Consider the following 27674-nt stretch of genomic DNA (forward strand, 5'->3'; position numbering starts at 1 on the left):
GTTGTTATCAGCAGGGTAGATTTAAATGAAATCTCAGACTGGCATCTTGCTGACCTCAATCTCAGCTGGCTAAACCCTTGCAACACAGCCGTCCTTGGCATCTACCAGAGAGCAGCCACCAATCCAGCTGCTTGATTATGAAATGGAGAATCTGGTATGAGGAACTAGATCCATTCCACTGTCTGGAACTCTGTTTAAAAGACAGCTTAATTTCTCTCTCACCCTGGTACTTCACTGACAGGAGCAGGCTTGAGATCTCAGTCAGGGCAGCACAACAGCACAGAGGATACCGTGCCTGCAGGACTGCTTATACCACACACTTGAGAAGGAAATGCAACTGCTACCACCAGGTGATGCTTGCTTTAAAGGGACCTCCAAGTTTTAAAGCACACACCAAAACACCTCATACCACTTCCTTATCGAGAAAGGACCCTTTTTTTCAGTTGCTTTTTGAAAATGAAGATAGAACATCAGAGCATCGGTGTCATATTAATAAAGACAAGTTACAAATCTGTTTAAACAACTATCGTGTGGCTCGCTGCACTCACCTGTTACACAAACAGAAGCAGAACAAAACAAAAGTGAGTTTATTACCTGTACTCCAAACAATTTGATTGTCCTCTGTCCTCCCTTCAGTTACAGACTCACTGACAGGGTCCCCTTTCCGACTCATTATCTTTGAAAAGCCGCTTGAGAGAGAGGAGAAGATGCCCCTGCTGAAGTGGCCCTGCTGCTCGGCGTCCAGCGAGCGCACGGCTTGCAGGCACGGCCGGCCGTTCCTGCTCCCGGCGTGCGCCACGGGCTCGGACAGAGAGCGCTTGAAGGGAACCCGGAATGGGCGAGTCCTGGTCGGCAAGAATGTCCCAGGTGGGGCTTCGTGGAGATTGTCAGCACTGGTAGCATCCATGCTTGCAGAACTTCTGGCAAGCCTTGGGTCATTGCATTCCCCTTTCAAACTGGAGGAGCCCTCTCTTTTGCTTACCCTCCAGGGAGGCCAAGGATGTCTTTGCCACCTGTACGCTCCAAGATGTTTCTCTGAGTCAAAACTCATCTGTTTATTCAACTTCTTGCTTTTCATTTGGTGGTACCAATGATAGTCCTTCAAGGCAGCTGTGCCAGCATCTTGTTCAGACAAAGATCTTCTGAAGGTCCTAGGAGAAAGACTATGATGCTTTTTGAAAGCGCTCATTTCTGGATTCCGGTGCTTCACCTACATTCCTTGTTGTTTAGTAGTCACGTAGCTGTAGTTCCTCACTCACCATTTTACATCCCTAGTTACTTTGCTCATGACTGTGAACTGCAAAACAGCTGAGGTTCTTCCTGAAGACCTTGAGCACCAATCCCAGGACCAGGTATTCCTACATCTCCACCAGAAAGACGTTCCCTCACCTGTAGCACACCAATTTCCAGCAGCACATGAAGCCTTGCTGAGCTTGCTATCGCTTCCTGGGCTGTCACATTTCTGCACCAAGCTCTCAGGAAATGACTAAAAGAGCCAGCAATGAAAACCCACAATGCTGCACTGTGCCAATCACACTTCACTTTTTTCAGTCTACATTAAAGATTTGGTTAAAGAACAAAAAAAAAGGAATGCGAAAGTACTTTGCTCTAGAGACACAGCAACATCTCAGAAAAGCATTGAAAAACTGCAGTACTCAACTAAGAGTCATGCACATGCTCTTCAGTTAAGTAGCAAAATAGATTACTAGGTATAGTTAAATATGAAGTTTCTATTTACCACAGGTATGTTGTATCATTTAAGAGTACCTCAGAGCTGCCTTTTAGAGAAAGGTAATACAGGCAGATTCAGCAGAATCCAGTGCTGGAAGCACGAGACAGGAAAGCAAAGAGGAGGAATGGAGGAAGGAGAACAAACCCTGCAACTCAATGCAGTAAGAGTGTAAATACACTGAAGGGAAATAAGTAAAGAGGAGGAGAGAAGGGACCAAGAGGGTGGGTGGGACTTCACCAAACACAGACCAAAGGGAAGGGTTTGAGGTATGGCAAACAGAACAGGGCAGCAGGAAGATATTCCTTTTTCTCCTCCCCCTTTCTTCCCTTTTTAAACAGCAGAATAGGGATTATTTTTTATAAATCTAGTTGCAATAAATGAGATGGAAAAAATAGTGCTATCTGTTTAACCAAGAGGAAAAAACTCTCTTGCCTCCACTACAATTTAAGAAACAGCTGACCGCTCTAAAATCTCATAAAGAAAATATCCGCTGGTGAACGAAGAGCACGCTTGCCAAGTTTTAGAGCAGAACACTTAAATCTCAAGTCTACTCAAATCCCTGAAAATAGGGGGTTTATAATGGAAATGCTGACACACCCTTGGCAATAAAGTAACAATGAAAACTACTCCTCTGGTTAAATAAAATGATAATCTGGTCTGGCAGACCAATAAAGCTTAAGTGACCCACTGTGGGATCCTGCCTTTAAGCTAGGCTGCATTCATCAGCCAAAGCACATTCCTGACAGCTGCAGATGCAAAAACTTCCTTACTTACGTGTATATATGGGAAAGGGTATCACTGCTCCCTAGAACAGAGCAGGAGTTGCCCTAAAACCTCCTTCAAATAAAAAAATAATTTCACTACTCGGTAGCAAGTTAGACTTTCCAATTACAAATGACAAGCAACTATCTAAAAATGACCATGTTTAAGAAGCCACAACAAATAACCCCAGAAACAGCTCAGACATTGCAATGCAATTTCTGCATCAAATAATGATGCTGCCTCTTGTGCTTTGTCAACATCACTCTGCTCAGAACATAAGTCTGGAATGATAAAATGTACTTATACCACAGCTCTGCTATAATTTCCATCCAGAGCAATGAAGTTTCAAAGAAGCACAAGCAGTGAGCACAGAGATACTGCTACTCCCGTGAAAACGATACAGACTCCAGCAGAAAAATGTTAGCTGGCTTTTGTCTTCTGCTTCTTGATCCCAAGGGTTGCTGATCACCTCTGGTTGCAGCCCATCTGGCCCCATGGACTCACATAGGTTCTTTAAAGTAACTCCTGACATGACCCTCATCTATTGCTGGTAGCTGTTCTCCTTGATCCCTTTCACCAAGCATAGAAGCCCAGGTGTCCACTTTTTTCAAGACTGAGGCAGACACAGAAGCACTGAGAACCCCAGTTTGAACTGGGTCTGCTGTTACTGGGTACCTCACCCCTTCCAGCAATGGGTCCTCATCCTCCTCCTCCTTTTTGAGCCTTTTGCTGCTAATGTGGCAGCAGTGCTCTGACCAAATGCTTTGAATTAGGCAGGCTGGTAAAGCAGGCTTTAGGGAACTTCAGGAGTAGGAATAAATCCGACGGGTGATGATGTGCTTGGCTCCAGTGGCACAAACCATAATCAGCAGGGAAAGCTGAGAATGTGAGGCAGGCTTTTGGTCAGCTCTGCAAGCTGTGTTTGCACAAGTTTCTGCTAACACATTGACATCTCCTTTTGGGCTGGGAGCACAGAAGGGCAGGAGAGGACAGAAAACATTGATAGACGGTGCAGGAGCCAAAGCACTCCTTGCTTGCTGTAGATTTCTAGTGTGCTTTGTAACTCCTGCTGATCTCTGCCAGGCTGGGCACCCACACAGACCATGGTTTTGAAACAGCCCTAGGAGAGCCCTTACCTGCCCTGTAAGGTGCTTGGTACCCCTGAGGAATGACTCAGCTCGGATAATACGACCCCAGTTAAATCCCAGTACAGGGATTTAGCACAACAGCACTTTGGACAGGACAGAACTTTAGGTAAGACACCAGTCTGCATGAGGACAGAGAGGATCACCAGGATTATCCCCCCACCTTTTTCATCACCATCCTATGGTGATGATGCTGATTCCCTACCTGACTGTATGGAAAGGTCCCTCCATCCCCTCCCAAATACAGCTGGCGTTGCACTGATCACAGACTCACACAGACCACCCATTTCAGCAAGGGAACACACAGAAAGATTAACCACGTCTCAAGTTACAGCACGAAGCAACGTGCAAAACCATTTATGGGTTAACTGCTACTCAAAACTATTTTTATTGGTGTGGCCAGGGGTTGGACCACAGCTCTCTACAGACCTAACAATACAGAGAAAAACTTCAATAAGCACTCTACATGAAGCCCAAGAACATCAAAGTCACAGTTTAGTTTAAGTTTGAAAAATATTGAGAAGGCTTTTTACTTTTTTTTTTTACTTCTGATTTCACTTTTTTATTTCATGTTACCACTGCTCAGAAGAACACATTTCGTGATCAAAGGAAAGTTACCCTTGGCCTAACTGAGGTTTCACAGTGTACTCTGCAGAGGGTAAAAGAGTCTTTCTCAAAGTGCTTCTAAAAATGCAGCCAAGGTTTACATGTTTATTAACATAAAAACACTGACAGACAAGTTTGCTTAGTCTACCAACAAGACCATTCTTTTAAATAGCCAACTCAAAAATTTTAGCCTGGGCTTCGAATCAAACTGATCTCTCCCTTCCTTACACATCATCAGCAGCAGCAACAGTGATGTTCAAAAAACCCCGTTGTCTACACTAACTCAACGCCACTGAGTTAAAATTGGCCTCAAGTGGCTCCAGCATTTCTTCTGTCCATAGAGCATGCAGGCAAGTAATCCAGAGGGCAGAACTTTCTCCTTGATCCGCAGTCCTGTTACTCAGGCTCCACTCCAGTCCTTCCAGAGCAGCACTTTATCCTGGGAAGCATTTGACAGTCTCAGTATCACAAAGAAATCAGCTTACAGCAGCGACTGCCACTGTATCAGCGATGTGAGATCCCCAGCCCTACTGAGCCACCCACGCAGCTGTCAGCAGGTAAAATAATGTCAGGGGAAGAAACAAGTTTGTCAATTAAGTTGAGAAAATCTGAAATATATTCACTCTTGTTTTTAATACCAACTGCCTACAAACGTGATCCTCCACTAGCAAATTTTCCTCAGTTCTCTTTTTTTTTTTTTGGTAGTGTTTGCAGTTCATTGTGCCAAATCATTCATTTAGCTTTTCAGAAAATTACTATTTTCTTCCTAACAATCCAGTCACTTAATCATCACATTTGACATGTTTAACAGCATTATATTTCACTACTCCTAGATATTTAAGTAATTTATGCACAAAATGGAGATTTGCTATGTTGAAATGTAACTGTATTTCAGCTTTTAGATTGTATTGGGAAAACAATCTTTCTTAACTTTATAACATTTCACAGAAAATATACACAAGCAGCCTTATGAAGAGCATATGAAGATAAATTTTTGCCAAGGGCCTCCTGTGTGGGAATTCTGCTCTCGACCATTCAGCTCTCCAGAAAAAATACCCAGCTCTGCTGCATGGAGCCTCAGCAATTTCTCAGAGTATGTTGTTTAATAAATACTACCAGCCAATTAAGTAAGTAAAAAAGCAATACCACACAAAACCCCAAGTGCACCATTGCCAAGCAGCTGGAAGAAGGACAACCTGGCTCTGGTGCTACAAATGAATGTTCAATGCTTGTTTGCTCTCTGGAAGCTGTCTAGTGCTTGAGTAAAGGCACTACAATGTGTAAGATTTGAATTCATAGCTTATATTGTAAAAAAAGGATGAACTGCAATCTCCTATGACCTAACTGCTCCATTCTAAGTTAGTTTTGGACCAAACAAATTTACCAGCTTTCTCATTTTTTACCAAGACATGGAGGGAAAAAGGGGAAAGAAGAGAGTTAAAAGAAAAAAAAAACCCAAAAAAACCCCAAAATGCCATGTAACCACCAACATCCATGATAAACCCTGAACATTTATTCACCACACTTGGTTTCAACCAAGTCCTCTCTTTTAATTGAGAAAAGCAGCAGGCTAAGCAAATACCACTTCTGAAAAGATCCCAGCTTAAGTCCCCAACAACCAGCCATCAAATCAGCTTTAACCTGTAGAAAAGTAAATCAAATTGCACCCTGTATCCTCCCTAGAGAAACCAGAAGGAATATAGCAGGTCAGGGATCTTGGATTTAGCAGTCTAGCTCCCCTTAGCTCCTTTCCCATTTAAAACTAGCCCAATGCTCAGTGCATTGGAACAATTTGTGGAGGAGTAATCAATATATAAAGCAGGAATGAACACAAAAGTTTTCCAATTGACCCAACTTGACATGTAGTTAAATAGCACAGAAGATGAAAGATTTTTCCTTCCCTTTAAATTAGAGACTTTTCAAAATATTAAGTTTTGTTTATGCAAGGCTAAGTAATTAATGACCTAACATCCCCTTCCCATCTCCTATCACCAAGATCCATCTGTTTCCCCCTGCAACATTTCCTGCAGGTGGATATGACTTTTCCTCAGCTCAGCGCAGACCAGTGCACCTGACTTACTCGACCTCTTAACATTTAGTGTTAATTAATGTTTAGAAGTTACACAGAGGACGAATGAAACAGCACCTTAGGAATTGTCACATTTGTGGTTAGAGTGACTGGAAGAGTGAGGCTTGGAATTGGTGTGGCTGGAAGACAGAGATACCTTACTGAGCCCAAACCAGAGCTCCTGAGAGCAAAGCTGCCTTGTGTGCTTGGAGCTGGCCAAGCCTTCCAGTGACCACACTGCAAGCTCACCTGTCCCACATAAATCAAGATATGCTGTTTCCACTATCACTATGCTGAGGCTGAAGTGCCTCTGAACAAGCTAAATGGTAATATCAGAGCATTTAAATGCCACAGAGCACCTCATTTTCCTCACCTAAATTTGGGTGCCAAGGCAGGTTGTACCGGCTGTCCCTGCCCCACGATTCCAAGCCCAACCTGTCACCACAGCTACAGCAAGCCAGCCTGACTCAGCTCTGCTTTTTCCATGGTCTGGTTTCTGAAGGCAGGTACTGAAAACTCTTCAGGATGCACAGGAGTTTCCACCTGAATATGAGGAAGAACTTCTTCACTGTGCAGTGAGCACGCACTGGAAGAGATTGTGCAGAGAGGTTGTGGAGTCTCCCTCACTGGAGATATCCCAGACCTGTCTGGATGCAATCCTCTGTTTTGTGCTCTGGGATGACCCTGCTTGAGCAGGAAGGCAGGATGAGATGAGCCACTGTGCTCCCTTCCAACCTGACTCATTCAGTGGTTTCTGCCCTCTAATTCCCTGGCAAAACTGCTACAATTTCTCTGCTGATACGAACTCCCCACGTGAAAATCTGCTGGTTTCATTTTTCCATACTGTTCCCGTGATCTGCGTGAGAAGCTGCTACAGCCCTGTCAACTGAGCAGAGCAGAGAGAGATAATATAAATTTATGAGATGCTGGGCTTTGGATAAATGCCAGCAAATGTTAGCAAGAAAATCCCATTTCAATACATCGTGAATAAACCTGTAGAATGGTGATGCCAGGTTTTAATTTCACTAGCAATCTTTTGTTGTTGTTGTTGACGACCAAACACAGCTCGTGCCAAGTTTCAAGGGCCATAAAAATGTACATTTAAGAGCCAGCCAGACACAGGCAGCGGCTGAGCCCACACGCAGCTGCGAGCCACCCCAGCCAGACAAGGATTTTAGCAACATGCACTGGTGCAAATAAATAAATGCATGACCTGCAGGTAAACACACTGGCAGCTCCTCTGCAGCACGGGAAGGCGAAACAGCAGAATGACCTGCGCGGAGCGAGTGGAGGCACTCGCCCCAATATGTTTATAGAAATATACAAAATTTGACTGCACAGAGGAAAAAAAAAAGCACTTATGCACAATCTGACATCCATTGCTTCATGATGACAGGTTGGGCTTAGTACCATCAGAAATATCATACGCAAGCTATTCATTTCTGTTTTTAATAGCTTTGTTTTTCAGCAGGCAAAATTCACTTCCCATCACCCCTCTTCATTCCCAACTGAAGTGTTTGGGATTTTTGTGGAAAGAGTGGGGGGAAAAGCCATTACTGCTGCAATCTTTAAAGGAAGGGTTTTACCAGCAAAACACAGTTTTATTGCTAGATGTGATCCCTGTGTTCATCAAACCAACTACAGCCTAAACTACTAGGGAAGGAAATACAATTATAGTATACAGACGACTTAATGGGTAAACATCCCAAAAATGGTCTTGGTAACTATGCCCAAATAGCAGGTGCATTTATTTGAACTTTCCAGCCTTTATTTTTATCTAACTAGAAAGGAACATATCCTCACTGCAGACTTCTGCAAAAGTAAGACCTACCAACTCTCCACCAAGGACGTTAGGAGCTGGGTTTACAATTTCATTCTGTATATTTTTAAATTAAAGTCTATGTAGCTGTTATTTTATTTAACTTATTTTCTTTATAATTTATTTATTATCTTATTTTATCCTTTTTTAGAATGTATAAACTATCTTTATATCACCAACTCCTTCACAAAACACTAGTTTTGTAAATACATTTTAAAATGTAAATATGTTTTAAAAGCTTCTCAAACACTGGAAATCCCACTGTAAGGGCCAACTGGCAGCAAAAGATAACCAACAGCTAATTGACAACACTCTTCAAAATCACTGGAGAGTGTACTCTTACAGTGTATATAAATAAAGAACTTTAGCAACAGGCATAATTAAATTCTTGAATTTATCATCTAAACACCACCAGTAATAGAAATTCTCTGTCTGCTGTGATGACCTTTCAGACTGAATCCAACCACGAGCTCAAAACAGCCAAGTGCACCACTAAGCCATGTCCCTAGACAGCAAAACACAAGGAAGAATTTACAAATCTAGAATTATTTTAGGCTCTGAATTTAGGTAGGGAAATTCCTTGAGCTGGATGAGAACTATCCTAACACCCATCGGAATGTTGTGTTAATATCCGTAAATTAAAGTGCAACAACTGACAACAAATCAGTGACAGCTGGAAGTTAGGATTAAATCTTCATCTAAATGGAGAAATAAAAGCCAGAGAGGAAAGATGAAACAACCTGGTATCTCAAAATGCCAAAAGTCTGAAATTAAAACACTTAGCATGGAAAAAGGCTCTGTGTAAAATTCCAGGTGCTATAGCACTGCATTGAGAAAGTAGTAAAAGAAACAACCAAAAGAGAAACAAAAAAAAAGAGATGAGGAGGCAGGGAAAATAAAAAGAGCATTTTTTAAATGCAGATAACCTTCTAACCAGCAGAGTTTTCTCTCCACAGGTTGTCTGTCAGGAACAGCCTTGAATCAGTGCAGAAGCCACATGTCAGGGACAGTGATGAAGATGTTCCTGCTGCCAGCCCGGCGCCAGGCCTGGAGGAGATTCCAGCACTGGCAGTAGAGCCAAGGGAGGAAGCAAGGTGACCTGCAGGCACCAAAACAGAATGGTTTTTTTGACTGAACCTCTGTGCTTGCAATTTGAAGAATGATGTCCAGTGTAGGACATGGCTCTGACACCACAGGATCGCTGAGAGATGAACCTCTATGTCCCAGCACTGGCCTGGGAATTTAAGTGTACAGACTCTCTCCCCAGAAGGGAAAGATACAGAAGAATTTCAACCTTTGAATGGACAGGAAGGAAGGAGGAAGAGAAAGAAGATAATTTTTCTTTCAGAGACTATTTAAGGAACTAATTTGTGACACGTGCACACACTTCCTCACCACAGGACAAAACAAAGAAGTGGACATTGTGAAAAAGGATTTGCACGAAGCCATTGCATCCCCAGCCACCAAGGCCACCTGCAGGACTGCTGTGGGTGGCAGCTGCACATGGAGCCCCGTCCTCCAGAGAGCCATGCACAAGAACTTCATCTCTGTGGTGTCTTTTCATTCATTATTATGGTAGCAGAGATCACTTCAGTTTCAAGTTCCAAAATGACTGGTTTTGTTTCATCAGGTGTGAACACCAGATGAGCAGAACTGCCTCCCTCTGAGGTCAATCCTTCCCAAATCCCATTTTTAAGTCTGTGCGAGCAAGACTTTCAATAGGCAGCCACTGTTGAGCAATCTCTTTTAAAATAAATAAACTCTCAGTTATCTTCATTGCAAAAAAAAAAAAAAGAAATTTTAACCAAAAGGTATAACAGAACCATGAAAAAAATGAAGGAAATAAACCCTGCAGAACTTCATGCTTTTGCTTGGGCAAAATCCTCTCCAGCTGACATTTCTGAAATGCCTTTTTTTTGTTTTCTCACTTCATCGGTAAAAGGGAAAATGAACTGATATTTGCTATTTTTACCTTAACCACACTAGCACTGTTAGTAAACCATGCTCCATCCCCACCAAGCAGCATGGAACTGCTGTGAGCAATAAAGTCTGAATTTGAAATTGTACCTTGAAGTCTCAAACCAACCTGCCAACAAGTCCAGAATAATTGCTCTAGATATAAAACACAAAGGCACTCCGGGTTTCAGAAAGACAAAAGCAACCACCAGTTAGACTAAAAATTAATGAGCATGTGTATTCCAATTCCAACAGACAGGACAGCACCCGTCTGGATTCACTTAGGAACTTGTTATAATCTCTGCCTTATAAAAAGGTTTTTACATATATGAAACACTCATATACCAGTGAGACATAAAATCAGGATGCAATCAAATCTCCACAGTTTTATGTACAAATCCCTCAGGACTTCAAGCTGCAAAACCAAACATGAATAATTGCATCTATTTTCTAATAAAGACCACGTGCTCTGGGGCATGAGTACACAACTTTTCAAGAGCTGTGCATAATATTTTTGGAGGTATTTCTACTTCAAATAAGCAATCCAGTTAAGCAGAGATAAACACACACACACATCGGTGACCTTGTTTAAACAATGCACCAATCACTGTGATAAATCTGGCTGCCAAATCTAAATATAGACTTTTTGGAAAAAACAATGGAGCTTGAGTAGAAGAGGCCTTCTCCTATTTACTGTTTACCTAATTATCCAAATGAATGTGCAGTTTGGCCTCTCTCCCCTTTTCAAGCAGCGTGACCACTTTCCCACTGGGAGCCAAGAGAGCTCTGGCTGTTACTGGAATCACAGCGTGATCCGGCACATTTGATGCTCCGAGCGCGCTTGGTGCAATTTCAAAGCTTGTCTCACAGTTTGGGTATGTGCACACTCTGCTTCCCCCAGACAGCCCCATGCCTGACACAAGGCAGATAGGCACTGCAGGACTGAGTCACTGCTACAGAAACAGGCTTTTTAAAAAAAATAAATAAAATTAATTTTTTTTTTAAATTTTTTTTTTTTTCAAATGAAGGCATGGGAGGAGGAAGAAAAATCCCATTCAAAACCCACTCTTAAGTTTCCAACTTCGGGTGCCCAAGCAGGAAATGAGGGGAGGAGGGAGCACAGGGCAAAAGGAGGAGGAGAAAGTTCTTTTATTCAGGGTTATATTTTTAGGCTATTACTAATTTTGTTTTGTCATTGTGCTACAGAAGCTAGACCTGTGTGAATTAATGCAGCATTATCCTTTCTAATTTTTACTCAGTCCAGGCTGCAGTCTTAACCTAATCTCCTTACATGGGACACGGCAGGGCATTTACTCCCCCTGCCCTGCTGTGGCTCATATCTTTCCACCAGATACTCCTGCCTGCAGCACATGTCCAGCCATGTATTCCCTCTCTTCCCCAAAGCATGTAAAAAACAAAGAGAATTCCCCACGTTTGCGTTTGGAAACAAAAATCTACGTACCAGGACACCAAACCTGAAATCCTGATTTGTTGTTAAGTGCACCAAGATAAAGGGATTTATAACCACAGTATATGGGAAGGAACACCACTGAAATGCTTTTCCTTCATGCTAAAAATACTCACATCTTAAAGAGCCTTTGCTCCTCTTGATTTATGGATATTTATAAGCCAAATTTTGCTGGGGAGGCTGAGGCTAGAAGAGAGAAATCAATGCCCTCTATTCCCTGCTCTATTTTAGACCATAACAGTTATGCATCCCATTTATTCTTACTGTTTCAAAGCAAGTTAGTTTTAACTTGTATTTTTTTAACAAGTTTCTGTCCCTAGCTGTCATTACTATTGTCAAACTATTTTTTTTATTTCCTTTTTCCACGTTTGCGCAGCACGGGCCCAACCCATTTGTGACTTCCCTCCCCAGTTGCAAGTTGCCACACATAGATCAATTACACAGAAATATAATGACTTACAGTAAAGAAATCATTTGGGAAAAAACAAACATATGGACCTCAACTTATTTATAAATATCTTCAAAAAGGAGCCTGGAAACATCCCACCCCAGGCTGGTGGTGCACAAGGCAGAAGTGGTGGGGAGTGGCAAGGGAAGAGGCAGACAGACAAGGATTTTATTTTTTGTCTTATTAAAGTTTTGTTTTATTCTTCCCAGAAAAACAAAAAAGGCCAGGAAATCCTCTGAATTTGGCATTCCCAACACCACCTCTTTAGATGAACACAAGGTCCTCGCTTCCTGTTCCCTCCTCACTTCACAGCAAGTGAGGACAGAGCAGGACAATGCCAATGTCAGGAATGCTACAAACAGAGAAGAAGCCCTGTAAGTCAACCCTGTGCCAAATTTGGGTTATTCTATTTACTTCTATTCCATACTAATGCATCCAGGTTTTTTTAACTATGAAAACCCTGGTCAGAGTCACTAAACCTCCTCCTACACTTCTCATCTCTGGACCAAAGATTAACTGGCCAAGCCTCCTGCAAAATAGTCTCTTCTCTGACCATCAGCAGCCAGAAGAATTTGGGGGTGGTGATGGTTAAACAGGAAGGAAAGATGAAAGGAAAAGATCCCAAAGCTCAGAACAACTCTCTCCCCACTTGCAACCCCGATGTGTGGGAAAGGAGGGGACATGAGGACCCAGTTAGTGCTTCTCCTGCTCACACCAGGCATGGAAAAGTAGGAAAGGTGATGGAACACACAGAAAAGTCTCCTTTCCAACCCATGCCTTAGGCTACAGCTTTGGAGCAGCTGTGCCCTCCTGCATCTCAGCCAGAGAGCCAGGCACAAACAGCTTTAGACTAAAAGGTGCTGCTGCTCAGGGTTCACACACAGTTTTGAGACCCATGAGAAGCTGCTGTGGTTTCACCATCATGGAGCTGGCATGATGCCCAGCAACGGGGGCCAAAACTCACCTCCCTGTACAAACACATGTTTAGGGACAACTGAAACCAGAACAAAATCAAGTTCTTCCTGTCTGAAAAGCTGTCAAGTATATCAGGTCCTTCTTCTACCTTCTTGACTGTCTAGAAAACTGACTTAAGGAAACTGATTATTCCTCTGGAATAAACTGTAGTAGAAGACAAGGGGATAAAAAAAGGACAAATCTGACTTTATCTTCTTAAAACATAAACCCCTCAAGGAATATAATTTGCTGCAATTAAATAAACAAAGCCAATCCCCAAGAAAAGACTTAACAAATCACCTTGAGAGTTTAATAAATTGTGGTTTGGTTTGGGGGATTTTTCAGTGCATCTGTTAATGCATTTACCTGGCCTGTCAAACATACTTCTGAAGTTCTCACACCAGATGAACACAGCAGCCAGAAGAGAAAGTGGGCAAGACAGTCTGGAGAACTGAGAGAACTGTTTCAATAAAGAGGGCTTGAATATTTAATTATTACACTAGAAAGAAGTCTCAGGTCTCAGCTTGTATCATATAAAACTTAACTGAACTTATATGCACAAAGAGAGTAGGTTTAAATGTGATATTGGGAAGAAATCCTTCCCTGTCAGGGTGGGGAAGCCCTGGCACAGATTGCCCAGAGAAGCTGTGGCCACCCCATCCCTGGAGGTGTCCAAGGCCAGGATGGATGGGGCTTGGAGAAACCTGGGATAGTGGAAGGTGTCCAGCACATGGCAGGGGGATAGAACAAGATAAGCCTTAAGGTCCTTCCAACCCAAATCTTCTGGGATTTTGTGATAAATTCACCTCCCAGATGCAGCCACATCACCGTGGGAAGCTGCACATCTGCCATTTAACTTTTGGATTCAGACTTTAACAGATGAGCAAGAAATTACTGATACCAAAGTGCTCAAAAAGAACTGATAATACTAAAGATATTTACCGTCCTACAGTAAATACACAATTGCTTTTACACTTCTAAAAAAATTTAGTTGTTGATCTCCAAAATAACTCTTATTCAGTCTTTAGGTATAAAGAGTTATCTTATTTGAGTCTGCATTTCAAGTCTTTCCTGCCTGGATTCCTAAAGATTAGATGCAGGCTGTATTTGTGATGCACAGAAGGCATGAGCTCCTCTTTCTCAATTTTCTTATTTTCTTTGTTCCCCATCATCCACACATGATGTTCCCCAAGCAGCTGAGAAGTGGAATGCTCTGTTCCCAGAGCCAACACCATGAGTCACTGTGTACTCACAAGTCAGGGTACAAGATCTCCCAACACTTTTCCCCCAAATTCCAACCACTTTTCAAACTTTCATTGTGCCTAAATTAAGCAGCTTTTGTTATCAAGTGAATAACAACTCACCCCCTGCCAAGCCACTAAACCACATTTAAATGGTAGAACTGTACACCCAATTTAGCATTTCTTAGTGGTTTAGGTGGAAATTCAGGTATGCAGAGAATGACTTTGCAAAGCTGCAATGGTCATCTTGACAGAAGGAGAATAACTAAGCCTGTGAAATCTAGAGAGAATCAACAACTCAACAATTATTGGATCTCAGAAGTACAGGAAAATGCCAGCAAATCCAAAACTCACTGCTCCCCCTAGGCTCCTGAACCCTGCAGGAGCACTGGCTGTGAGCTGACCCTCAAGGAGCTCTTTGCTGTTCTGAGCTGTTTAAAACATTTCACTTTGGTGCTTGTGGTTTTACAGCTCCACAGTTTCAAGCTCATCAAAGGAACCTGTAAGGAAAGGTGGGAGGACACAAATACCTCTTAAAATGGCTTTGTTAACTAATCAGTCCGCAGTGGAATTTGAAGTCTGCAAGAAGTTTTCCAGAAATAGTGCATGATTTATGCAGAGATGATTGCACATCAATTTCTTATTCAGAATCTTTGTCACATTCACTGGGAAAAAAGTTGGGTTTATTTCTGTCCTTCATTCTTCTACCCTACTGGGCTCTTTCAGTTACTTTTCCCACTTACTCTCCTCTGCTCTTCCCATGCAACAAACTATCAGACACAGCCAAAAAATGGATTAAATCCCACAAGCTTTCCCATTGTAGACTGTACTTTTCACAGTTGAATAGTCCATATGCATTCAATTCCCATTTACAGGGACTGATCACTGAATTGAACAGGAGAGTTCATCTGCCTGCACCTCTGCTTTCAGCCTATTTTTGAAAGTCCTTCTTATATAATCACAGCTCTAGACTATCAAATGAGTCACAGTTCAATAGATTCAATACTGCAAAAAATTTCTATTCCAACACCAAACTTACATTCTTCTCTTTTTCTGGCCATGAAAGAACATTAGAATAGAAGCTGCAGTTCTTTTATCATTAAGACCTCTAAATTTTGTACTACATCAATATTAAGGGAAATTCTGAATGAACCAGAAGGTGGCAATTTCTGGGTAATCCCACCAAAGGCAGAAAAAGGCAGGGGGAAGGGAAATCACTGCTCTCACATTCTTTTCCTATTATTAAATGCAATACAATTAAATGCAAGGGTTCCTTGTAAAATAACCGACTCCAATCAACACAAACCACACTATGGGGAAAACCAGAATTTATGCAGCAATACAGAAGAGAACAGTGACGCATAACACAATGTCTCACTAAAGGACGAATAAATGTGCATTTAAAGCTCAGAAACTCAGAGCCAGAAATAAGAGGGGGAAACACGACAGAGAGAGAAAGGGCAAGGGAAGAGAAGGAAGAAATATGTGCTCATTATCTCAAGAGCTTAACTCCAGAGATTCCAGAAGGAGAATTCCAGAAGGAAAAAAGAAGCAGCAGAAATTCCAGTGCAGCAGCTTCTGACACAGACAGGTCTAATGCTGCCATTACTTTGCCAGACACATTTGATGATTGATGTGGAACTCTTGAAATCTGACAGGTAGAAAGCTGCAATTTAGCAAGAATGGTTATTTAAAGCACTTACTCAGGAAAAAAACTGAATTTAGCTCAAAGAAGAGGCCGCTGCCTGTGATTGCCCCAGAAAATACCTAGCCATGGCAAAAGTTTCATTCAGGGATTTTTAAGACTTTAAAATCTACAGACATAATCAGGAAATTAATGTTTGTATTTTTTCTCACGAGCCTAATTATAACTTTCAGCCCCACAGTTACTTTCAGTATTCACAAAACTCAGTTTAAATTTACTCTTCCTACTACCTAAGCTATCATCTGTTATCTCCTCTCAGGCCCTGCTAAAACTGAAACTGGAAACCTCATTTTCAAAGCTAATTATCTTACTGTTATCTGAAAACAACCCTCAGGATTACAAATTTAATCAAAATAATAACTGAATACACTGACAAGTGAACCAAAATACTTCCAGTGTTTATACCAGCAGCTATAATTAGTGTTTTGTCATGTCAGAAAGTGACTGCAAGTTTATCTCCACAAGGAAAATGACTGGAACAATACAAGTAGTAGTTCCTTACTGAAGAGAAGATACAGAGATACAAGAACAGGAAAAAGTTTACTTTTAATGTAAGGTACCTTCAGAGACATAAATACAATTTATTGCCAAGGTGATTTATTACTAATCCAACCTTTCTTTTTTTTTTTTTTTTTAAGAGGCTAAAATGTTTTCATTATTAAAAAAAAAGAATTAAAATAAAAATATATATTAAGTTCCCAGAAAACAAAAATAGGAACTTACTAAGATTTTTTACTTTACATGGCTCAGTTTCCTCTCCCTCTTGCAATTATCTGTCTGCAGAGGAAATAGCACACAAAGTTCTGTGCCTGGCTAGGAGGTTCATAAAAACAACGAATATTCAAGGTAATACCATGTTATTTTTAAACAGATTATTTTTTTTCTTGTTTTGTTGTTGTTTGTTTTTAAAGAATATTAAAAGCCTTTCTGCAGACAGGATTCTGATGGCTCCATGACAGAAGAATGCAGCACTGCTAAATGCTAAACAGATTTAGAATATTTCTGACACCTGTGCTGCAAGACTGTCATTAAATGAGATGCTTTTCTGAGCAAATGTGTTCTATAACATGTCCACTTGAATGAATCACTGCACTCAGGTGATTAAATCCATACTGAAACTCCCTTAGCCATGGGTCTTGATATGACAGCTCAGGGGCTACCACCCTTAAAAGCCATACTCCTCTCTATAAGGGTAAAGGTCCCTGATACATCATCCTCAGCACTCTCAGACAGAAGATATTCCTGATGCTTAAATAAAATTACCTGAGATCCCTGTTACTTCCATTATTTACCTGCCAACAGAAAAATATTCATATTTTATTATATATTATTATTATTATTCTGTAACTACATTACAGAAATGTAAAGATAGTGCAACCATTAAGACTGTTACTTTTCTGCTATTTGAGAGCTTTGATGGGACAACTTGAAAGTTCATTTAATGGCTTCTTGCATCCACTGCCATCCTGCAGAACCTCCAGGTGATATGGCAGCATCAGCTGTGGTGATGCAGCTGAAATAAACAAATATGAAATTTGTTTTCATAGTTAGAAAACAAAGGATACTGCTTAGCTTAGTCCTTCTCAATAAGCTTTTGCTGCTTTGCTGTTCTTTAACGTAGTGAGTTTCCCATTCAGTTTGTATTTTTATATAAGACAAAGAATAATGTTCAAGAACAACCAATTTCAGTTGAATTAAAAGTCTCTTTAGCTAGGGCATGGCTGAAGCTTATTTTAGTGTACAAACAACAGTTTGCATTTTCTCTGCAGCTGTACACCAGCAGAAAGGCAAATTAAAGAGTATTTAAAAGCAGCAGGGATCTCAAGAGAGGAAAGATAGATCCAGCAGCATTTATTAGGCTGGCAAAATGCTATTTGCTGACTTTGACCATGATATTTTATAACCTTTTTGTTTTAAATAAAGATCAAAACTTTACAATGTTCAGTTTCACCACAACTTCATGAAGTGCTCGCCAGTTCTACACCATAACCAACCTTAAACATATTTATACATTAGTAGGAGTCATTAGAAATATTTCACTATTTTAAAATAATACATTCTCAAGGGGCCATTAAAAAACCTACTGCCTCAAAGTATGTGGAATAGAAGTTCTGCTGAAATAGTATCTGACCACATCTGTTCTTATAGAGAAGTCACCACTTAGAAGTCCCTTTAAAAGTCTGATATTTCATGTAGTTCATTAATTCTAAAATCTCTGAAAGCTGCTGTAAGTTGTTGCTGGCTAATCAAACACATAATTTTTGACCACACAAACACATGATCATTTTCAGATCTTCAAGTAAACCCCTCCTTAACCAAGAATGGAAGAAAATGTTATTTTTTAATGACATGAGAAGCACTAAATAAAGAAGAATGGTCATCACTTAAAGACTCTACTTAGTAAAGACAAAATCAGTGTCTTTTTCTGCCAAAATTACATGTGATGAAACAAAATAAGGTGTAGAACTGTATTTTTGCTGCTTCCCATACCATAAACACTGGAAAATAAATACTGTGTCCTCTGTGCTTCTTTGTCATCTTTCCTCCCTGTGCCATTTCTTTTTCAATCTGACTGCTAATTGCAGCAGTCCTTTTATCCATGGGCTGCTATGAAGATCTGGGCAGCAGGCTGGGATTATGGGACCAGCACTCAACTCCCTGCAAATGCAGAAACCAGACTGGCTTCAAGCACATGCTTCCCCTGGGGCAGAATGAGTGCCTGTATTTACTCACCCTATCCAAGTGCTTTTTCAATGGGTACACTTGTTCCAGGATCACATTCCCTTCACCTCATTCTCCCAGCATCCTCAACTTTCTAACATCCTGCAGGCATTTATTTAAAAAAACCCATTTAACACATCTCCCCACAATGTAAACAGTGAGATTTAAGGGGAAAAAAAAACCAACCCAAAACAATACAGCTCTCCAGGGGTTCTGAAATGATGCTGAACGTTATCAAAGCCAAGGTTATTTACATGTTGCTCTATTGGCTGTGTTTCCCTCCACAAAGAATTGTGCTTTCAAACATCGATGAACTAAAACTCTGAAGAAATGTACACAAGGTATGTACACAAAGTAAATGTGTGCTCTAGCCACTTAATGCCTGCTAAACTTGCCTATAAAAAAACCCCTCTGTTAATTCTCAAACTGACTTTTTCAAGTGAAATTTCAACTAGAGTCATTCCATTCTTCTTACCCCTGAAGTAAAAAGGGCCTAGAAGAGACCTGGAGAGGGACATTTGACAAGGGCAGTCAGTAGTGACAGGACAAGGGGGAATGGCTTCACACTACCAGAGGACAGGGTCAGATCAGATATTGGGAAGAAATTCTGCCCTGGGAGGGTGGTGAGGCCCTGGCACAGGTTTCCCAGGGAAGCTGTGGCTGCCCCACCCCCAGAAGTGTTCAAGGTCAGGTTTAAGGGGACTTGGAGTAATCTGGTCTAGTGGAGGGTGGCCCTACCCATGTCAGGGAAGTTGGAATGAGATGATCTTTGAGGTCCCTTCCAACCAAACCATTCCATGGTTCAATGACATTTATTTTCACTCAGCTTCTTTTTGGAAAGACTGTTTAATTTACCCTAAGTCCCAAGCTATTTATAGAGAGATGAATGAGATCTCTACAGTTTCCTGTATTTGTCACACCGCATCTGTCACACTGCAATCAAGAAGATTACTCTGTTTCAAGTCTTAACTCCAATTTTCTTAAAGGCAGAAAGTCATGGATTCTGAGAAATCCTGGATGAATAGGGAGAGACCAGTAAGTTTGGGCTAGAAGGGAATAGCATTTGCCAACAAGACCTCCTTCCCAGCAAAGGGCAACACAATAACTTGGCACATCCAGCCCATAACTTGAACAAGAGAAGTGCTTGTGCCTACGCTGCCCCCTCCACGCTTTCAGCTGCAGCCCTGGGAGAGATGGGCAGCAGCCAATAACTCACACAAAAGTCCTAATTTCCAAGAACAACTTTTCATTAAAATTCACACACTGATAAAATTGGCACTTGGACAAACTTTACCACATGTGGCTCAGGTTGTGTCCTCCTATCCTTATCCCAGCCCGGAGCAAAGTTGTCCTGCTTCAGGAGGGCTGTTTCAGTCTTTGATAACTCACCTAATCAGTCCTAATTAGGCACTGAAGAGCTTTCTGCCCTATTAAGCAGTCATTCCCTCAGATATGGCACTGCAGAAATTGTTTCCTGCTGAGGCAGTTTGGGATGCCTGCTTTGCAGAAGAGCAGCACGAAGAAAGTTGCTTGCACCAGAAAGACATAAGGCTAATAAAATCAATTCCTGACATTTGAGACAGCCTCTTAAAAACATTCACCGGGTATGCATATAATCACTTGATAATTACACTAATTTGCACAATTAAGAGCTGGATAAACACCATAAATTTAAATGAGAAACCACAGGCACAGGCTGGTGCTGCTACTAGAATATTTTAAAATCCAAAATATCCAACATTGCTGATGACAATTTCTGTAACCGTGCAACATGAGAGCACCTTACTGAAATCCAGAGAGATACTTGCCACCAAATCAAAAGAACAGGAGCAAAGCAATAAAAGAGTTTCTCCTACAGCTCATCGGTGTTTTCTTCTCAGCCTCATCTTTCAGTGCAGTCACAACTCACAGAACAGTTTAAATGCTCCTGAAATGGTGCCTGTCTCCTGCAAACTCTCCACTCCCTCCAAAACTTCCAAATTAGACGGACTGCTGCTGCTACAGAGCCAAGCTAAGGCAGAAATCCCAGGGTAGGCTAAGAAACAGACTTTAAACACACATTCATCCAGATAACCATCTTCTCCACGGACAAAGGTTTTGGCATTTTCAGGTTGCCGTCTCACTCAGGAGATGAAAGATGAAAACAACAGCAATACCCAACAGCTCTCTGCCTGCTACCACATTTCTCCTCCCAGGCACCTAAACCCTTCTGAGCAGTTATCTCTCCCATCAGACAAGATGTTTTCTGTACTCACCACTCCATGTCTTTGCCTGCATCAGCATCTTCCTCATCAGGCTTGCCATACTGGAATTTTTACCCGTGTTGCCTAAACCTGTTCATGCCCAAACCAGGTGGAAGAGGTAAAAAAAGACACCTGCATCTTGTCTCTGCCAGCGCCGTGGCTTTTCCTGCAGAGGCTGCACAGCGACTGGAGGAGCAGGGCTGAGCACACACACACACACAAACACACACACACACACACGCGTGCATGCACACGCACAGGAAGCCTGGAACTGAATCAGGATTAAACGGACCGACTTCCTTCTTCATGCTCCAGTATCTCGGCCGTAAACAAGCACTGCACATTAGCTGAGTGATGCCGAAAAGTCCAGCAGTGAAGGACAAAAGAAGGGAGTGGCTCCAGCAAGGAATAACTATTTTAAATACACAAACATCTTCCCATCAGATTAAAACTAGCTTTTAAATTAGGCAGATTCTGAAGCCATTGTTGTGACAGGGTAACTCAAGACAAACAGGAGACGCTGCTTCCTCCTCTGGAGAGGTCTCCTGGATTTCCAGTACGAGGCGTCCCAAAAGCATTCCATGTGCCTGGTCAAAAAGTGTTCATGAAAAGAGTTCCAGTCACTCCAGGGAGAGAAGGCAAAGAAGGGGGAGGCAGATGCAAAAACAAGCCCACGGAGAAGGTGCTCGTCCAGTGCAGCAGCAATGGAGGAGCAGAGGAGGGATGCTGAGCTTGTGTACGGGTCAGAGCACATGGCTTTGGTCACCAGCCTGCCCCACAAGCCAGCCCCCAGCTCTCCAGGAACAAGGTCAGCCTAGCAGAAATGAGTGTGTGTGATTTGGCAGGAGTCAAACCCATCCTCCCCAACAGCGTTTCAAGCACAGCCTGCTTGTCTTCTGGGAGATCTCCACCTCACCACACAAAGCCTCAGGCTCCTTCAGCTTCCAATGGCTTTTCCCCACCATTTTGTGGCATTTACCTCATGGCAGCTCCACCTCTGAGCAAAAAGGAGCACACCACCAGCATGCACCAAACCCTTTTGCACAGATTAAGAGGGTTCTAACATTTATTCCAATGTTGGCAACAAAAGCTCTGTTGACAGAGAAGAGAGCAGACGGGTCAAGTTCTACTGATCCAAGATGCTCCAAAGGAAGGTGATGATTTCTTTGACAACTCCACTGGCTCCCCAGCAGTTCCATGCTGGGTGCAGGCAGGATGAGCAAGGGCAAGCAGAGCCCATGAGAGAGACAGCAGCAGCCACTCGTGTCCAGCGCTGTGCTCACGGACACCCTGCTGCAGACTCTGACAAGCTGGGTGGCTCTGGACAGTGTCTCTGCCCATTTGCTCTGCCCAGCAGCAGCTCTCCACACCTGCATATCTGCTGCCATCAGGGAAGCCTGCCACATCCAAGTATCCTTGGAAGGAGAGAGGAGGGAGGATGGACAGGGGGATCCTGTTCCATCCCTAAGGGTCAGCCAAACAGTGACCATTCTCACCTTGGCTGGGACACAGACACAGCAGCCCTTCTGCTCACACTAATCCAGTGCTTGGAAAATGCCAGTCCAAAGGTGGACTTCCACCAACCACCTGGGATGGGAAAGGCTTTGCAGCACTCGAGACTCTTCCTGTCTCTGAGAGCACACCGGAGTTACAGCAGCTCTTGGTCTGAAGCCTTCAGCAGGCAGTGTCTTCACTGATAACACCAATGAAATAGTGCCTGACCTCTGTGGTTTCTCAAGCCAAGCCACACTGTGGCTGGCACAAAAGGCTGAGTGAGGAGAAAGCTGGGAGCTGGGCAGTGTTCAGCTCCAAGATGATGAGAAGTGCCTGTCTGAAAGAGCTCCATCCTATGTGTTTTCGGATGTGTTTTTTATTTGTCTTTCTCTCAAAGACCACTTATCTCATAAAAGGCCTTTTTAACATCTAAACTAAAACACTGAGAGATCTGCAACTACTCAGAGACCCTTTATATTACCAACTTACAAAGCTGGCTACTGAAGACCCTCATTTTTTCTTACTCTCTTAATAAGGCAACAGCAGATTCTTCTCCCCTTCTCTTTCGAGAAATTAAGTTCTTATAAAAGTAAAGTACGATTAAATTGCTGATATCCCTTATGGTTAACTGTGAGATCAAGGGTTTGGAGTCAAAAAAAAAACCAGTGCTGGTCACAAAAACAGAAAATTCACATGAATCTTTCCAGATATAGTGCAGAACTTTCACAACAACCCTCCACATAAGAGAAGCCCAGCTGCAGAGAGGCAAGGGAGCACAGGGCAAGCAGTGTGAAAGCCCAGTGGCCTTTTGCTGAAGGGCTCCTTCTCCTCATTCCACCATCCAAGCCTGAAAAGCAACACTTCACTATGGAAGAACTGCACACAGTTTCAAACCTTCATTTCCATTTCAGCAGGAAAAACTTGCTAGTGCATAAGACTCAGACTGAGCAAACCCCTCTGCCTTTGTTCTCCTTCACTTGACAGTTTGGGTTGGAAGGGACTTTAAAGATCATCTCATTCCAACCCCCTGCCATGGGCAGGGACACCTTCTGCTAGATCAGGTTGCTCCCACCTGGCATTGAACACTTCCAGGGCTGGGGCAGCCACAGCTTCTCTGGGCACCTTGTGCCAGGGCCTCACCAACCTCACAGGGAAGAATTTTTGACCAATATCCCATCTAACCCTGCCCTCTATCAGCCATTGCCCCATGTCCTGTCACTGCATGCCTTTGTAAAAATTCCCTTGCAGCTCTCTTGAAGCCCCTTTAGGTATCAGAAGATCACCCTGGAACCTTTTCTACTCCAGGCTGTACAACCCCAACTCTGCCACCCTTTCTTCACAGAAGAGGAACTCTAGCATTTTCTTCTCCAGATTAGTTTTGTAGCCCTTCTCTGGACCTGCATCAACAGGTCCTCATCCTTCTTATGAGGGAGAGGTTGGTGTAGTCCAACATGCCAGCTAACTGCCTCAATACATATTTTGATGTACATGTCTGCCAAAAGCCATTTAGAATTTAATTCTTCAAGTGTAATGAAATCACTGCTACAGTACAAAACATAAATCATTTCTTTAATACCCATCAGCCAAAGTAGGCTTCACATTAACACCCTCATCTCTGCCAAGTACCAAAACAATTGCCACGTGAGTATTAACAGGGTTCATTGGCAGGGTGATGTGATTATCACAGGGAATCTCAGGAGATACTGCAGGACACTTCAGATTTGCACCAACAGCAGTTACTTCAGGCAGCAGAAGTTCCTCAGCCTGGTTATGGAGGGGTTCCACATAGTAAAAATGAGAAGTCTTGGGATGAGACTGCTTGGGAGCAAAGGAGAGAAAATATTGCTGCTCCCAGAAGCAGCACTCTGAGGATTCAAAGCTTTTCATGCTTCAGAAAGGAAAACGTAATAGCAGCTCTGAAGCTTCTCACTCCCCCATAAGGGGAAGAAAAATGGTCTTGAATTTGTGATCCCTTTAAGGTCACACAGAATGATGAGTTTGGTCAGTTAACACCCTGAAGAGGTTTTCTGGGATAGATCAACACTAACATCAGAGATGGCAATAAGGGGAATGGAGAGCAGCACACAGGCTTCAGACCAGCAAAGCTGTGCTCAAATCTTCCCCCCACTTCTACTTTCAACACCATTTCCCCAGTGTTTGGGGCATTCACCTGTTACACACCAACTGAACAGAATGTTCTACGCTTCACTGGTGAAAAGTCAATTACAGCTCCTCACCTGGTTCCAGAAGCACCAGGAATCATGCAATTTCCTGGCTTTCTTGGCAGCCAAAGCTTTCAAACAATCTTCAAGGATTTAAAGTTTAGACTAAAGTTTTGCCAGCAGCACTTTAAACCTGCGCATCTCTCCTTTGCTTCCCATGCGATTACAGAAAGTTGTAGTAAAAGCTTGTTCCAAACAGAAATATAAGACCAAATGTATTTTTAATATTACATATAAAAACAGCAATTAGAATTTTGCTTCAGTTGCAAATACACTCAAAACCAGAAAAATTATCACCCTGTGTAGGTAGAGTCAGAGGGTATATTTTAAGTTTGGGATCTCACATATTTGTGATACTTTATTCTAGACCATGACAAAGAGGGTGCTGCAATTTCAGATCACATTTGTACTAAGGATCCACCAGCTCCTCTAATTTTACAGGCTTTACCAAAAAGGAAGGACATCCTCTCCCCACCCTTAGATACTGCTCCTTCTACAGACTCTTCAAAAAAGAAGAAGAAAAAAAAAAAAACAACCCAACAAGTTGACACCCAGCACAGTGACCTGATGTTTTCCACGCATTTGCCCTCTGATAAGCACAAAAAATGCTTTCTGCTGGGCGTTTTCCCTGTTAACCTTCCTGAGCAAAAACATTAGTGCTCGGAAGAAAACGGAACCTAATGCAGTAGGTAATGATACTAAATATAAGCAGTGAGTCAAATCACTTTGTTTCTCAGGCATGCAGCTCAACAAGTTGTTTCAGAACAGCAAAAATACAGTCCCTGTGCAGACCCCAAAACAGCTGATCATTCCTCATTTTTATGGATTTTTTGGGGTTAAGCAGAATGTATTCTTAGAGTTTCACAGAACTCTGTGAAATAGATGCAGTTCAGCAATTTTTCACAGCAGCTGCTACTGTTAAAAACCCTCATCCCCAGTGACCATCTAACAAAACATTCTTACAACTGGCCTAAGAAAAACGAGGGACAGAAGAAAGCACACAGGACAGGGAATATCCAAGGCACCGCTGAGATTTGTTTCAGATTGCTCCTGCCAACAAAGCCACAGAATCATAGCATGAACTGCTGAGGCAGGACAGATTAAACTGGCTTGGGTGGCCATGCAATGAGAGAATCTGCTCCCCGACTCCTCCAGCTCCAGCAGATAGGCAGGATAAGTCCAAAGTCAACCATCCTTGGAAGCCAAGTCTGGAGGCTGGCAAAGCGACAGAAAGCCTGCAGGAGATGCTTCCCACTATGCAAGAGATAGTGGGAGGCTGCTCTTCAAACAGAAAAATACACACTTGTTAAAAAGAAGGGATTAAATATCTAATGGACAAGTCAATGGAGGAAATCAATGATGCATTAATAGCTTCGATCATTCTCAAAGTATTTGCACAGTCTGCATTCAAAGACTCTCTCTGGGGGAAAAAACCCAACAAAAACCAAACCAAAACAACCACAAAATAAACCACAGATCCAAGTATTATTAAAAAAATATTAAGTTATTTCTTTAAAGTCTACCTCTACAGATGCTCACCAACTCCCTACCTCCCATCCCCACAAATTGTGTCCAATCTGGAAAAAGCCATCTAACTGAAAAATTCCATGTTTTAAGCATCTCAAATACTATGTCTCTCTCTGCATGTTAACTAGGAATTAAGATAGGCAAGGAAGAGATCACTGAGACTGCATGGGAGATCACTATAAATTTGTCTCCAGAGACAGTCTGTATTTGGGAGCAGAAGTGTATTTATTTACTATGTTTAAATGCCAATAGCAATTCCATGTCTCTGTTTTGGTTTAGAAAAATTTAAAACAGAGTGAAAATTATCAGTAACTGCAGGCAGCACTAACACTGCTGTGACTAATAGAACAATCAGGTTTTATGGGCCATGGAGAGCAAGGGCAGAGGGTTTGGGGAGAACCACATATCCTTCCAGAAATGTGCTAATAAAATGACATATTGTCTTCTTGAATCCAAGAAATCAAAACCAAATGTCTCTAATAAGTCTTGGTAGGACATAAACCCAAAAACAGTGCAAAGAAGTCACAAACATGGAGCTACCTTTTTTTGCAGCATGAATTCTCTGAAATGCAGCTCATTACTATATCCAAGTCTCTGCAAAAATCAAAACTTCCCAGTAGCTGCTCTGCAAGTTCTCAGTACAGGGCTGAGGTTCATGCTCCCCTCAACAATAACATTCACCTTGGTTGTGGAGGTCTGGACACATGGTACAGTCCTCAGCAGGGTTTCCAAGAGCTTTTCAAACTTCAGACTCCTTCCCTGAGTCAGGTGTTCCCTTCTTCCCCAGCAATGTACATCCTCTGGAAGAAGTCTCAGTCCCTCTGCTGCTTCTCTTAACCATTTTTGCACAGTTCATAATGAAAAAGAAGAGAAGGGGAGAGGAGGACAGGGAGATAAAGTCAGGTCCTTTCACAGAGGGATATGCAAGGTACACCAAGTCTAGCAGAGGGGGTCTCATGCCCTTAGGTGGGAAGGGACCTTAAAAATCATCTCATTCCACCCTCCTGCCATGGGCAGGGACACCTTCCACTAGGTCAGATGACTCCAAGCCCTGTCCAGCCTGGCCTTGGACACTTCCAGGGATGAAGCAGTCACAGTTTCTCTGGGCAACTGTGCCAGGGCCTCACCATCCTCACAGGGAGGAATTTTTTCCTAATACATCATTTGAATCTATGCTCCTTCATCATGAAGCCATTCTCCCTTGTCCTACCAGCAGCTACAGGTAGAACAAGACAGGCAGTCCATGACTGCCTGCAATTGGCTGTTCTACCTCCACAGAAAACCTGCAAGGATAAGGCAAAAAATTCCCCCAAAATACAAATTACACACAGTAACAAGTATTTCTCACCTCTCACACAACATTCTTGATGAACAAATTAAGTTTTTTGGAGTTCATACAGTATTTTAAAGTGCACTCAAAAGAAAAAAAAATTAAAAAATAAGGAAAAAAAAGTGAAGTTTCAACTTCTGAATTTCTGTCAAAGGGTTTTGATAAGGAAGATTGTTCTCTCTTCTCCCACTGCTCTCCCTCCCTTGGGACACAGTTTCCTATATAAACATGCA

The 27674-nt window shown here is 42.3% G+C and overlaps 1 protein-coding gene across 8 annotated transcripts in view; it reads right to left on the reverse strand.

Moving 5' to 3' along the window:
* RASAL2 (RAS protein activator like 2) overlaps positions 1 to 27674 on the reverse strand; it is a 160523-nt gene that overhangs the window by 102150 nt on the left and 30699 nt on the right. For 4 of the 8 annotated variants that reach the window (XM_088060155.1, XM_088060156.1, XM_088060154.1 and 1 more), the window contains exon 1: positions 595 to 1374. The exons of 1 other annotated variant lie outside the window; for it this stretch is intronic. In XM_088060155.1, coding sequence (XP_087916281.1) covers positions 595 to 1189 — 595 coding nt within the window. In that variant the 5' untranslated portion in view covers positions 1190 to 1374. Of the gene's footprint in view, positions 1 to 594; positions 1375 to 20880; positions 21186 to 27674 lie in introns of those variants that run through there. 3 more of the 8 variants (XM_088060157.1, XM_014257584.2, XM_014257577.2) reach the window with 2 other exon arrangements.

Source organism: Pseudopodoces humilis, chromosome 10, assembly GCF_049639895.1.
Source record: "Pseudopodoces humilis isolate 2021_Gansu_Grassland_sample_001 chromosome 10, ASM4963989v1, whole genome shotgun sequence".
Classification (NCBI taxonomy): Eukaryota; Metazoa; Chordata; class Aves; order Passeriformes; family Paridae; genus Pseudopodoces; species Pseudopodoces humilis.